Source organism: Acomys russatus, chromosome 6, assembly GCF_903995435.1.
Source record: "Acomys russatus chromosome 6, mAcoRus1.1, whole genome shotgun sequence".
Taxonomy (NCBI): Eukaryota; Metazoa; Chordata; class Mammalia; order Rodentia; family Muridae; genus Acomys; species Acomys russatus.
Genome location: NC_067142.1, coordinates 57,012,177 through 57,025,757, shown reverse-complemented (window position 1 = coordinate 57,025,757; position 13,581 = coordinate 57,012,177). Strand labels below are relative to the sequence as shown.

The window sequence follows — 13,581 nt, the reverse complement described above, 5'->3', positions numbered from 1 at the left end:
CCAGCCAGTGGCTTACTGGAGAGACTGGGGCACTGGAAATTCTTTTCTAGCCACGTGTGCCCATGTGGAGAAGGATAGGAGTGAGACTGCCTGCCTCTCCTCATGCCCCTGCCATTTGTTTTTTGTTCAGTTCTGTTTGCTATGTGGGTATCTCAAGCTTTTTTCCCGATTTTCTTACATGTGGAGAGCTGGTGGATGAACTATTCTGTAGGGAGGAATGAGACCCCAGACCTCTCATTCTGCCATCTGCCGATATCACAACTAGCTTTAACCTATTGTCCTTGGATCTGTCTGTATACTCTTATCTGCAGATAAAACTTTTCATGAAATTATCTGAAAATTTAGCCAGGCTCTCTGGCATACGCCTGTAATCCCAGCACTGGTGGTGGTGGTGGGGCGGCAAAGGCAGGTGGATCACTGTAAGTTCGAGGCTAGCCTGGTCTATAAAATGAGTCCCGGACAGCCCAAACTACACAGAGAAACCCTGTCTTGATAAAACCAAAAAAGGAAAAAAAAAGTCTGAAAAATTTATCCAGGCGCTAGTGCTTGATTTTGGTAGACATATAGCCATGTCTTGTGTTTTATGGTTTGAAACTACTTATATTTTGTATAATGTGTATTTTTTCTTTTTCTGTAGAGAGTGACAACGAACTCTCAAGTGGAACAGGTGATGTGTCTAAAGACTGTCCTGAGAAGATCCTCTATTCTTGGGGAGAATTGTTAGGAAGATGGTAAGAATTTATTTTTTGTTTGTTTGTTTGGAGACAGGGTTTCTCTGTCTAGTCTTGGTTGTCCTGGACTTGCTTTATAGACAGGCTGGCCTCAAACTCACACAGATCCATCTGCCTCTGCCTCTCTGAGTGCGCGGATTATAGCCATGAACCATCAAACCCAGTTTATTTAGTTTTTATTTAAAAATTTTACATTTATATAGATATATACTTAGTGTTAATTTTCATACTAACTAAAACTTTGTCAGTAAAGAAAATTTAAAACTTTAATATTCAAAGCTATTTTAACATGCTAATATACTTTACATTATTTATTTAGTATTTGTGTATACATGATATGTGTGTTTGTGTGAGTGTGTTCATATATGGTGCTCAGAAAACAACTTTGTGGATCCAGTCCTCTGTTTCCACCTTCATGTGTGTTTCAGGTCTCCAGGCTTGCCTTTACTAGCTGAATACACAAGCCCTTGATATATGAAATTTTTAAAATGAAAAATATAAAAAATAAAATGTGATTCATAGATGCCCTTCATGTTTGTCTGTCTAGATCTTCCCTCAGTAGGGGTTCTATTTAAGTTCCTTTGAGAAATTATTCTTCCTGCCCAAAGTTTGAAGGCTATGTAAAATGAATGAGCTTCTGGAAAGATCTGGAGTGCCAAAGTTCATTGATATCTTTGAATTCATTTCTTTATTAAAATATTTTTTTGCCAGGCGTGGTGGTGCATGCCTTTAATCCCAGCCCTTGGGAGGCAGAGACAGGTGGATCACTGTGAGTTTGAGGCCACCTGGTCTACAAAAGCAATTCTAGGACAGCCAAGGCTACACAGAGAAACCCTGTCTTGAAAAACCAAAAAAAAAAAAAAAATTTTTTTTTTCTTATTTATTTTTCTTTTTAAAAAAGTGTTTCACTTAGCCAAGCTGGCCTTGAACTTCTTATAACATGAACTTCTGGTTCTCCTTCCTCCACCTCCCAAGTGCTAACATTATAGGTGATCTAACATTACAGGTGTGCAAACATTACAGCTGTGTCAGCATTACAAGCATGTCAACATTACAGGCATGTGAGCATTACAGGTGTACTGTCATTACAGGTATGCCAGCAGAAGGAGTTACGTAGTGCTGGGCTTTGTGCATTTTAGGCAAGCACTTTCCCAACTGAACCAAATACCTAACCCTGCTTCAAAATTTTCTTAACAAAGAAAGCTTGGAACCTAATTAGAAAATTCTACCAAGTTATAAAAGGTGAACTATTAAGCTTTATGCAGTCTTTCTCAGAATATAGAAGCTAATTATTTTGAATTAATTTTATGACACTAGCATACACTGATCACAAAACCAAATTAAAATATTATGACAAAACCACAGTCAAGTATGCCTTAGAAACATAACCTTAAAAATCTCCAACAATAGTAAGAACATGTCAAATTCAACGATTTTTAAGAAGACGAGAGAATAAAGCTCAACACTGGGTTTTATTCTGGGAAATCAAGTGTGGGTCAGCATTTGAAAATAAATTAGTACGTTACCACATCACCACTAGAGGAACAGTGATGTAATTATTTCAATAGACACATTTTAAAAGCCTTAAAAAAAAACCCTTAATCACTCATTTCTGATATGACTCAGCAAACTAGAAACCTAGGGAACTTTCACAGCTTTCTAGGACGTAACTATAAAATGTCAACAGCTGTTATTCTTTGATCTTTTTGTGTGTGTGTTTTGTTTTCTCTTTGTTTGTTTGTTTGGTGGTGGTGAGACACGGTTTCTTTTTATTTTTAATTTTATTTTAAAATAGCCTTAGTTAACCAGGGGCAGGGCAGACATTAATCCTCTAAACTACTTCGCATAGTGGAGCAGGCATGGGATCCCTGTCTCAATCCCATGCCATCTGCTTCTAATAACTTCTATCAGGCTACCTCCCATCCATAATCCCAAATACTTGCTAATGTTCTTCATCTCGGCCGGATTCTCCCGCCATGCCGGCCATGTGCGTCTCCTCAGGGTTTCTATGTGTAGCCCTGGCTATCCTAGAACTCACTCTGTGTACCAGGCTGGCCTCACACTAGAGATCAACCATCCTCTGTTTTCAGACTGTGGAGATAAAAGGTGTGCACCACCACTATCGGGCCATAGCTGTTATCTTTAAAAATGAAATCCTTTAAAAGTGAAATCCTATGAGTGGAACAACATAGGTATATACACTCCAGACATTTTCATTCACTTAGTATAATATTGGGAACTTTAAAAAATTATTATATTTTTTATTATTTGAAACAATTTTTAGCTTTAAATATATTTTGATCATATTCTTTCCTTCCCCCAAGTCCTTCCAGATCCTCCACCCCTCCATACCCACCCAACCTTCTTTCTCAAAAAAATAAAAAAGAACTTAATGCAATAACAGAACCCCTCAAAACTAAGAAAACAAAGTACCCCCCAAATAAAGCACCAAACTATAGCCAAATAAAAGCACACACAAAAGACTGTGGAGTCCTTTTTTACGTTGGTCACTACTCGTGAATATGAGGCCTGTCCAGAAGTGGTTGATATACCCAGTGTCACTCCACTGAAGAAAACTGGCTTTCCTTCAGCCAGCAGGTATAAGTGACAGTTTAGTTGTTAATCTTTACCCTAGTGGCTAGATATATATTCATTCATTCATTCATTCATTCATTCATTCAAAAGTATAGCACAATAAAATGAAACAAAACAAAACAAAACAAGGAATATCACATTCAAGTTGGAAAAGAAAAACCAACAGAAGGAAAAGAGCCCAAGAGAAGGCACAAGAATCAGAGACCCACTCATTCTCGTACTCAGGAGTCCCATAGCAATACTAAACTCGAAACCATAATATAAATGCAGAGGACCTGGCACAGACCTGTGCAGGCTGCTTCAGTCTCTGTGAGCTCATATGAACTTGGTTTTCTTGGTGTCCTTTATCCATTCTGGCTCTTACGTTCTCTATGCCTCCTCTTCTGCAGAGTTCCCTGAGTGCTGGGCAGCAGAGGGTGGGGACGGGGCAGTTGATGGAGATATTTTACCTAGGGCTGAGTTTTCCAAGGTCTATCTCTCTATCTGGCCATGGGTCTTTATATTTGTTCCCTCTCTGATGATGGATGAACCAGGACACTGATCTATGAGTGTAGCAGAACATCATTAGGAGTCATTTCATCACTACATTTTTCATCTACCTGTTCGTTTGCTTGTCTGTCTGTCTGTCTGTCTGTCTATCTATCTATCTACCTACCTATCATCTCTCTCTCTCATCTCTCTCTCTCATCTCTCTCTCTCATCTCTCTCTCTCTCTCTCTCTCTCTCTCTCTCTCTCTCTCTCTCTCTCTCTCTCTCCTCTCTCTCTCTCTCTCTCTCTCTCTCTCTCTCTCTCTCTCTCTCTCTCTCTCTCTCTCTCTCTCTCATCTCTCATCTATTAGAATAGTCTTATTTGCTTTGCCCTAGGTCCCTGGGCTACCTAGCCTCAGGTTCTTGGTTACCCAAGCAGTGTCAGGTATGGGTTCCATTTCTTGGAGTGGGCCTTAAGTTGAATCAGTTATTGGTTTGTTACTTTCATCTTATCTTACATAGTTAAAGAGAAAAGAAAAAGAAAACAAGATTTGAAAGGAAGATACAAAAGGTATCTAATTTTAAGAGATATACTTTTCATTTTTAAAAATCAAAAGGTTTGTACAAAAACAAAATCTACCTTATGTTTTACATACTTTTTTTGAGATAAGATCTCACTATATATTTTGGCTAGCTTGTAACTTATTATGTAGACCAGGTTGGCCTAGAACTCATAGGTGTCTGCCTGTCTTTATCTCCTGAGTACTGGTGTTAAAACCCCATACCGGTGCTCCTGCCCTCATTTTACAGTCTTACACAATATAAAGTCAATATGTGAATATTAATTCTACTTAACTATACTAGCAATGAAAAACTAGAGATGGAAAACTTAAAACACACAAAGTACCAACAAAAGTTGAAGTAATTATGTAGAAATCTAGCAAATTCTTTTAACTTTGTGCTTTGGAACAGTAGAAAACATCAGTGAAAGAATCCAAAGGAGACCAAAATAAATGTATAAGTACATTATCTTCATAGAGTGGTAGAGTCAATATTACTGAGATTTCAGTTATTTCCTAAGTAATCTACATTCTTAGGAAAACATCAGTAAAATCCACAGCAGAATATTTTGTAGCCACAAAGCTGAAACTAAAACTTATGTGAAAAACACATTGATTTTAGCATCCAAAACAATTCTGAAAATAAAAAATAAAGTAGGAAGACACAGTACTTGATTTTAGGGTTTGCTATATTAATTGCGAAGACTTGTATTGTAAAGATAGACATACAGCTCCCTGGCAAAGAATGAAGAACTAAGAAAGAGAGGCAAAGTTTCTAAACATATTCTAGATAAGACATTTAAATGGCAAATTAATAAAAGATATTTAATGCAGTCATCAGAGAAATGAAAATAAAAACTACGTACCGAGTATTGATTAAAAGCACCAGGCATGAGATTCCTCTTACAAGTTCCTGTTGATTCAACCCCATGAGCTCATCATGTACCTATTTTAATGTCTCGCTTACACAATGTCTGTTTTCATTCAGTCATCTTTTCCTGGGAACCACAGTGGGTACTGATGTTTTAGAAATGGCATGCACACTAGTTTTTACTCTTAAGCTTTATCATGTTATAAAGGCAAAGATATTTAAAGATAATTTTATTATAATTAATGAATGCTTATGTTAAATATTATAGACCCACTGGAAAGTTTGAATATATACACAGTAGAAAAATGACAATAAATAACCATACTTCTACTCATCCATCTTTAGTCTTCACTGAAATAAAGAAATGCCCACAAATTCCTTAAGATGCTATTGTTTGTTTGTTTGTCTTTTAAATATTTGCTTTCATGTATTAACAAACTTTGGTACTAATGATTAAATCCAGATCTTTAAACACGACAGACAGGCAAGCACTTCCCCCTTCATATTACCCTTGTCTTCAAAAACAATTTTAAACATTTGAGGTAGGATTTAAGTTTGTCATGCACTTGTGGTCTCCCTGTGTTAGCTGCTGCAAGTGCAGTGAGTACAGGTGTGCACCACTACACATGGTGGTGCTTTTAAGTTTTTTAGGATAGCAACTTAGGGGTAGCGACAAACTGATCAATAGAGGTGTTGACTGACTGTATGCATCGATCACATCCTTATCAAATGGATGGACCTTATATATGGAGAACAATCTTCAAATCAAAGACTTCTGAGGTAGAATTGAGAACATTTCTCAGCTAAAATTCAGTCTCCATAGCTCTAAAATAAATAAAACAACACATTTCTTAATTATACTCAATTAATATTACTTTAGATATAATGATAAACATTAATGTAATATTTTATTAGTTATATAATTTAGAATTAAAGAAACTTTTTTAGAAGAATCAAAAGGAACTGTATTGAGGAACCAAGGCAATGCATTTTTAACCCTTTGCAAAGCTTGCTAGATGTTTTCTATTTCATATCTTTCTATTCTATTTCAGTCATTATTAAAATTGTGTCATGAGAAGACTAAAAAGTTTATATTAGATATCTAAAAATAGTCATTTTTAGAATTTCTGTTTTAAACATTATCTTTTTGGTTTAAAAGGTTTAAAGCCTTGGGAATAATAGATTCACACAAAGTTTTTTGTGATTTACTATGGTAAAGCACCTTTTGAATAGAGGTTTATGGTTTTAGAAAATCCTTCTCTTTTTCTTTCTATCCTCTCCTGCTTTACTTCCTGTTTTTAATTTAATTTAATTTTTAATTTAATTATTTATTTTATTTTATTTTATAGACCAGGCTATGCTTGAGGTTATGATTTTCCTGGCCCAGCTTACTGAGTTCCAAATTCCAATGTGTGTCAACAGAATTGGTTTAAAAAAATGTGTTTTTAACCTAACTGAGCTCTCACACACTTTCAGGAACATGAAATAAAAGCTGATGGAAACTTGGAAGATTAAAATCACTAAGTGTAAACATGCGTAGCGCCCTACTTTTCACACTAGTATAATGTTCCATTTTTCTAATTGAGGGGGAAAGCCTCAGCAAAACCACAAGCAAATTAAAATAGAAGTATATATTCTCCATCTTAATAATAAGTTAAACTTATTCCTTCTCTTGATTACACCTCCTCTCCTTCTCCTTTTTCTTCATCTTTTTCTTTCTCTTTCTTCTCCTTCCCTCTCCCCTCCTCTCTGTCCTTACCCTCACCCTCTCTCTCTCCTTTCTCTTTTCTCTTTGGAGCTCCACACTGGAGCCGATGCACGGCAGTCAGGCGCTGTGACACACTGTTCCTTATGGTTTGTATACAGCCTCTGCGTATCTAGGACTTGCTCGTCGGGGAAGGAGAAGTCCCAGACCTTAATTATTGAGATCCCATCTTGAATTTTCAGTTTTAATTCTTTACTTTTATGAGAATTTTTTAAAAGTGTGCCAAGCTGCTGCTTTTGTATTCACTTAAACTCTAGGCATCTGCTTTTCATCCCTCTCTCAAACCATTGGTTTTCCTTGAAATAATGTCCTTCATTTGAAATTCCTTCTGCTAGTGGTTATCTTTGAAAACAGTTCTTATATACTAGGCAGTTTCAAGAAACTCCTTGGAAAGCAAATTACCTAAGGATTCCTGAAAAAATTTGGTTCTACTAGAGTCAGAGAGAATATTTGCCTCTAAACTAGTATTACTTACTTAGCTTTGGTAGTCTAACACGCCCAATTTATCATACCCTCATTTATTTATTAACTAAAGCATTAAATGCCTTTCATGTACCAGTCATGAGTTTTGGTGCTTAGAGCTTATGAGTAAAGAAGACACAAATTATTGTCTTCATGAAAAATACATTTGTATGTTCTTCTTGTAGGTTCCTAGGACCATCTGGGTCCTTCTATTTCCCCATCTCCTATATTTCTCTTACCTAGAGTCCCAGTAGGATGTCTTCACATCTATCCCAATCTTCTGGTAAGTGAAGACTTTCATGGGACGAGCCTTTTGGGCCAGTGCCCCATTATAAGTGAGTATACACCATGTGAGTCTTCCTGCTTCTGGGTTAACTCACTCAGTATGATCATTTCTAGTTCTATCCATTTGTCCACAAATTTCAGGATTTCCTTTTTTTTTAATATCTGAGTAGTATTCCATAGTGTAAATGTACCACAGTTTCTTTATTCATTCTTCAACTGAGGGACATTTAGGCTGTTTTCAGGTTCTGGCTATTATGAAAAAGGCTGCTATGAACATGGTTGAACATATGTCCTTGTTGTGTGGTGGAGCATTTTCTGGGTATATTCCAAGGAGTGGAATAGCTGGGTCTTGAGGAAGCCCTATTCCCAGTTTTCTGAGAAAGCACCAGATAGATTTTCAAAGTGGTTGTACAAGTTTACATTCCCACCAGCAATGAAGGAGTGTTCCTCTCTCCCCACATCCTTGCCAGCATGTGGTGTCACTTGATTTTTTGATCTTAGCCATTCTGATGGGTGTAAGATGGTATCTCAGAGTCGTTTTGATTTGCATTCCTCTGATAACTAACGATGTTGAGCATTTCTCTAAGTGTTTCTCAGCCATTCGATACTCCTCTGTTGGGAATTCTCTGTTTGGTTCTGAGCCCCATTTCTCAATTGGGTTATTCGGTTTGGTGGTGTTCAATTTCTTGAGTTCTTTATATATTTTGGATGTTAGACCTTTGTCAGATGTAGAGTAGGTGAAGATTTTTTCCCAGTCTGTAGGCTGTCGCTTTGTTCTGTTGACAGTGTCTTCTGCCTTTCTGAAGCTTCTTGGCCTCATGAGGTCCCATTTATTAATTGGTGACCTTAAGGCCTGGGCTGTTGGTGTTCTGTTCAGGAAGTTGTCTCCTATGCATTCTTAATCGTTAACTAGTAGTTCTTATGGCCCCATGTCATCCCAACACACTGTTGTTTTTAATTAATTTTTTCACCTAGAGAATCCATAAATTAAACTACTTTCAAACCATATGTTTTTATGATCCAAAAGTGTAATCAGAGCCATACATTGAATTATAACAATCATGATTTTATAAACAACCCTAGTTCTCTTATGGCATAATGTTTTTAAGTAGTCTTAGACTCAGCTGGATAATGAAAAGGAGAGCTTTAAGAAAGTTCTAGGTATCAAGTAGTTTATTCAATTATTCTTCTATTCAATAATAATTAGTACTTTTGTATGTGTCATACTTTATGGAACATGTTAAACATGTTTTCCTAAGTTAACTAAAATCAGATCTTATGTAAATATATAACACCACTTTAAAGAATTGAAGCTATTTTATATTTACATAAATAATATGTATGTAAATATATATTTATCAAAATATATTATATACAATAATTTATCATCAATGGAACTTTTAAAAATATAAATATAGTGCCAACTAACCTGGGCCCAGGGGCTTGTGGAGACTGAAACACCAACCAAGGACTATGCATGAACTGCAGCTAGGCCACCTACACATATGTACCCAATGGGCAGCATGGTCTTCTTGTGGGTCCCCTAGAAAGGGGAAGGGGGACTGTCTCTGATAAGGTCTCTGTAGCATGCTTTTCAATCACTTCCTCCTGGCAGGGCTGCCTTGCCAGGACACTGTGAAAGAGGAAGTGCTCAGTCATGATGCAACTGGATGTGCTGGGAAGGGTTAGTGGGTGATGGCTCCCTTTTCTGAGAGGCAAGGGTGGGGGAATAGAGGGAAGAGGGAGGGAGAAAAGGAGGAGGAGTACAATTGGGATATAAAGTGACGAACTAACTAACTAAAATTTAAAAATATATACAAATTAAAGGCTTTCTAAGTATATTATGTACATATTTATATACACTATATGTGTTTTTCTAAATTTTTCATATGTTTATTTAAAAGCAGGTTATAATAGTATGTATCTAAAATCATACCTATATACTATTTTGAATCCTGCTTTTTTCCCTTTACCCAGAATAATTATCTTTTTTAATAGTGTTAATTCTTTTATGTTCTGACTCTGTGTACTTCATTTTGATTTGAGTCCATCAGGGTTACCAGTTTCCATTCTCTAACCCTCCCAATCCCCTCCCCACAGAAGTTTAGCTGAATGAAAGTAGAATGGACATAACTTCAGTGATTTACACAAAATTCTGTTATGATAAGTTTAACTTATTATATAAGTTTAGAATATTATGATTTTCTCCAAAGATATCTAGTTTATGGCAATATGTGGGGGGAAAGAACCTTTGAATACATTTTCAGAAAAAGATGCCAAAACTTGGGTCTGGGCTTGTGACAGAAGAGTGTGCATAATTTGGAGACGTATGTGGGATACCAATTATGTAAAATAGACATATGGATTGTATGACTTTTCAGTTTTAAAACTTGAAATTAGAGCTTGGTGTGTTAGTTCAAATTGGGATACATTATCAGGTTTTTGATTTGGGTGGTTGTATCAGGGTCAACTCTGTGATATACTGAGCAAAAAATGAGAAATGTCTGAGCAAAATGGACTGGATCGTAGCTCTATGTCAGGAAAGAGTGAGGCATAGACTGGATGAATGTTGAGCAGATGGCTTTGATCGTTACAACAGCTACTCTGTGATCATTGGCTTTAGACAACAGATCTTTGCCTTTGCTCTGATTCTAAACAGCACTTGAGAAAAGGATAAGGCTGATAAGCATAAGCTGCTCCTCTTACAAGATGTAGTTGTGTAATTTGTAGGAAAGTAGGATTCTCATTTTACGAAGTACTTGTAGTCATATAGGCCAGCAAGATAGACTGGGAACTGACCACGGTGAGCAACTTGCCATAGGCTCACTTTGGGTATTTTAAATCTAAGTAGTCCATTGTGCCCAAGCTTGTACTGAGGCAGAGTGTTCCAAATTAGGAGAGAAAGACGGGTAACTTCCCAGGCAGTCTTTGGGTCAGGGTGTTGGGACTGTAAGAAACTGAAGCTTGCATATTTCATTACTATAAGGTAGGGCCTGCTTTTGCCTTTTGTCCAGCTCAGTCTGACTGCCAAGGTGCGAAAGGCCTGTAATTCACCTTCAGCACTTCAGCTCCTTCTTTGGCAACACACTCAAGTTGCTGTATATCCATCTCAGGGGATTTGAATGGTTCTTCTTCTTATCTTGGATATAACCCCAAAACTAATACTTAGGTTAGTACATAATCATCATGGGGGCTGGGTTTAAAAATGTAAATGGTGGAGTGAGGGAAAAAAAAAACAAAACCCTTTCCCTAAAGATGAAATAACATTGCTCAACAAAGTATAGGATGAAATAGAGAAAAATAATTACATTACTGAGACTTAAGCACTGCTTTTGGTTAGTGCTCCCAGACAATTTCTTTTGATCCAGGGTTATACTTTAATGTAAACTAATAAATATTCTTTTCATAGCAACAGCAGTTCAAGACATGGATCATGAATACTTTATTTTCTTCTTTCCTCAGGCACAATAACCTTGGTGCCCGACCTAAAGGACTACCCACTTTGGTGAAGAGTGGTGTTCCTGAGGCATTAAGGGCAGAAGTGTGGCAGCTATTAGCCGAATGCCATGACAACCAGGCAATGCTGGATAGATACCGAATTCTTATCACAAAGGTAGGACATTCTAATAATATTTTCATGAAGAAACATCAAATCCTCATCAGTTTCTTGAACTATTCAAAAAATTTATCGGTGGTATGCTGTCAGTATTTTATTCTATTCTGAACACTTGCTGGATTGTGTTAAACAGTTCCTGTGATAGTTTTGAACACTTTATACTTTGGTTTCATTTTAAAATTTTAATGTAAAAGAAACTGGAAGTAGTAAAGTTGATGCTATAAAGGATTTGGTTATAATGAAGTTAGCGAAAGGGACATTGCCTCCAATATGCTTGTGAGATAACTAACTGAGCTTGTAGAAGCTGTAGGCATGAAACTATTGTGTCATAATAGAAGTTTAGGTTTGTGAAGAAAGTGTCTACTGATGATTGTTTACTAAGACTGACTTCCAGTTAGATTACATTCCTTTGACTGTTAAAAAAAAAGAAGGTAATCCTGACTTACAACTAACCCATCTGTATATCAAACTACATGCCTCTATAGTGCAGCTCATTGGGACAGTCAGGGCCACACCCATCATCAAGTACCTGTCTACCATTAAGTCTGTGGTGGTTTGAATAGGACTAGCTCCCATAGACTCATTTGTGTGAATGCTTGGCCCATAGGGAGTGTCACTATTAGGAAGTATGGCCTTGTTGGAGGAGGAAGTGTTTCACTGGGCGAGGGCTTTGAGGTATATAAATTTATGTTTGGCCAGTGTGTTCTACTCTCCTTCTGCTGCCTGCAGCTCAAGATGTAGAACTCTCGTTTCCTTCTCCAGTGCCGTGTGTGTGCATACTGCCATATTTCCCACTATGATGATAATAGACTAAACCTCTGAACTGTAAGCCAGCCCCAATTAAATGTTTTCCTTTATATAAGTTGCTGTGGTCATAGTGTCTTTTCACAGCAGTAAAATCCTAAGACAAAGTCTCTTGTACTTTTACCAGGTGGGCAAGATAAACCTGGGTAGCAACTAATGTACTTCAGTAATTATGGCATATCTTTGTTGTGTAAATCTCCCATCTGCCCAAGTGGCTAGACTTGAGGGCCTATGCCTTGTTCAAAGTATAACCTGGGGCTGTGACCTGAAAGAGATTTAGGCATGGCAGCCTATGGAGAATGAGCAAGCCTAAGGTGTATATAAGTTAGTCAAATCTTCTGCTTGCACTCACCCTCGATTAGTAGCTGGTGTTAGAAGTCTTATACAACTTAGCAAAATAGAATAGTGTGTCCTTTGTCTCAACTTTGGCCAACTCAGTATCCACCCCCCGGTGCCCCACCTCTTGCCTCTCCTTGGCTTTTTGGGACAGGGTTTCTTTGTGCTACACACTTGGTGCTTGTTTGTCATGATTCAGCAGCTATTAGTCTCTTATTTTGGTCCAGTTAAATTTTCCCATTAAGGGAATGGTAAGATTTGTAAGGTCGACTAATGAAACAATTCAGTTGGAACAGGCTTCAGGTTGTAGTAGGACTAAAATCATATTCTATATAGGTAGGCATGGCTGGACAGTTAAGGGCAAAGGGATCCAAAGGCAAGCAACAGAGTCAGAGACAGCCCCTGATCCTGCTGTTAGGAGTCCCACATGAAGCCCGAGGTGTGCATCTGTTACATGTGTGTGGGGGCCTAGATCTGTCCCATAATTGTTCTCTGCTTGGTGTTTCAGCTCTATGAGCCCCTATGGGCCCAGGTTAGTTGATTCTGTAGGTTTTCCTGTGGTGTCTTTTACCTCTCTGTCTCTTTCAGTCCTTCCACAAGATTCCCCAAGTTCCTGCTAATGTTTGTCTGTGAGTCTCTGAATCTGCTTTCATCAGCTGCTGGGTGAAGCCACTCTGTTTACAGTTATGGTAGCCTTCTGTCTGCAGGTATAGCAGAATATTATTTATAGTGTTAGGGGTTGGTTCTCATGATATGGGACTCAATTTGGGGTAGCCATTGTTTTGCCATTCCCTCAATTTCTTTTCTATCTTTATTCCCTGCACTTTTTATATGCAAGAAAATTTGTGGGTTTAAGGTTTTATTGCTGGGTTGGTATCCCCATCCCTCCATTGAAAGTCTTGCCTTGTTACAGGAGATGACCATTTCATGTTCCATATCCTCTATTGCTAGCAATGTTAGCTAAGGTCACCCTCATAGATTCCTGGGAATTTCCATTGTCCTAGATTTGTAGTTTGTCTTAGAGATACTCCTTCACTGATTCTAGTTCTCTCTCCAGCCATCCTCCCCACACTTAATCCCTCCTCTTC

The 13,581-nt window shown here is 37.6% G+C and overlaps 1 protein-coding gene across 3 annotated transcripts in view; it reads left to right on the top strand.

Moving 5' to 3' along the window:
• Nucleotides 1-13,581, top strand: part of Rabgap1l (RAB GTPase activating protein 1 like) — a 583,034-nt gene that overhangs the window by 170,868 nt on the left and 398,585 nt on the right. For all 3 annotated transcript variants that reach the window (XM_051147664.1, XM_051147665.1, XM_051147666.1), the window contains exons 12-13: nt 638-731; nt 11,200-11,350. In XM_051147664.1, the coding sequence (XP_051003621.1) occupies nt 638-731; nt 11,200-11,350 (245 nt within the window). The remainder of the gene's footprint in view (nt 1-637; nt 732-11,199; nt 11,351-13,581) is intronic.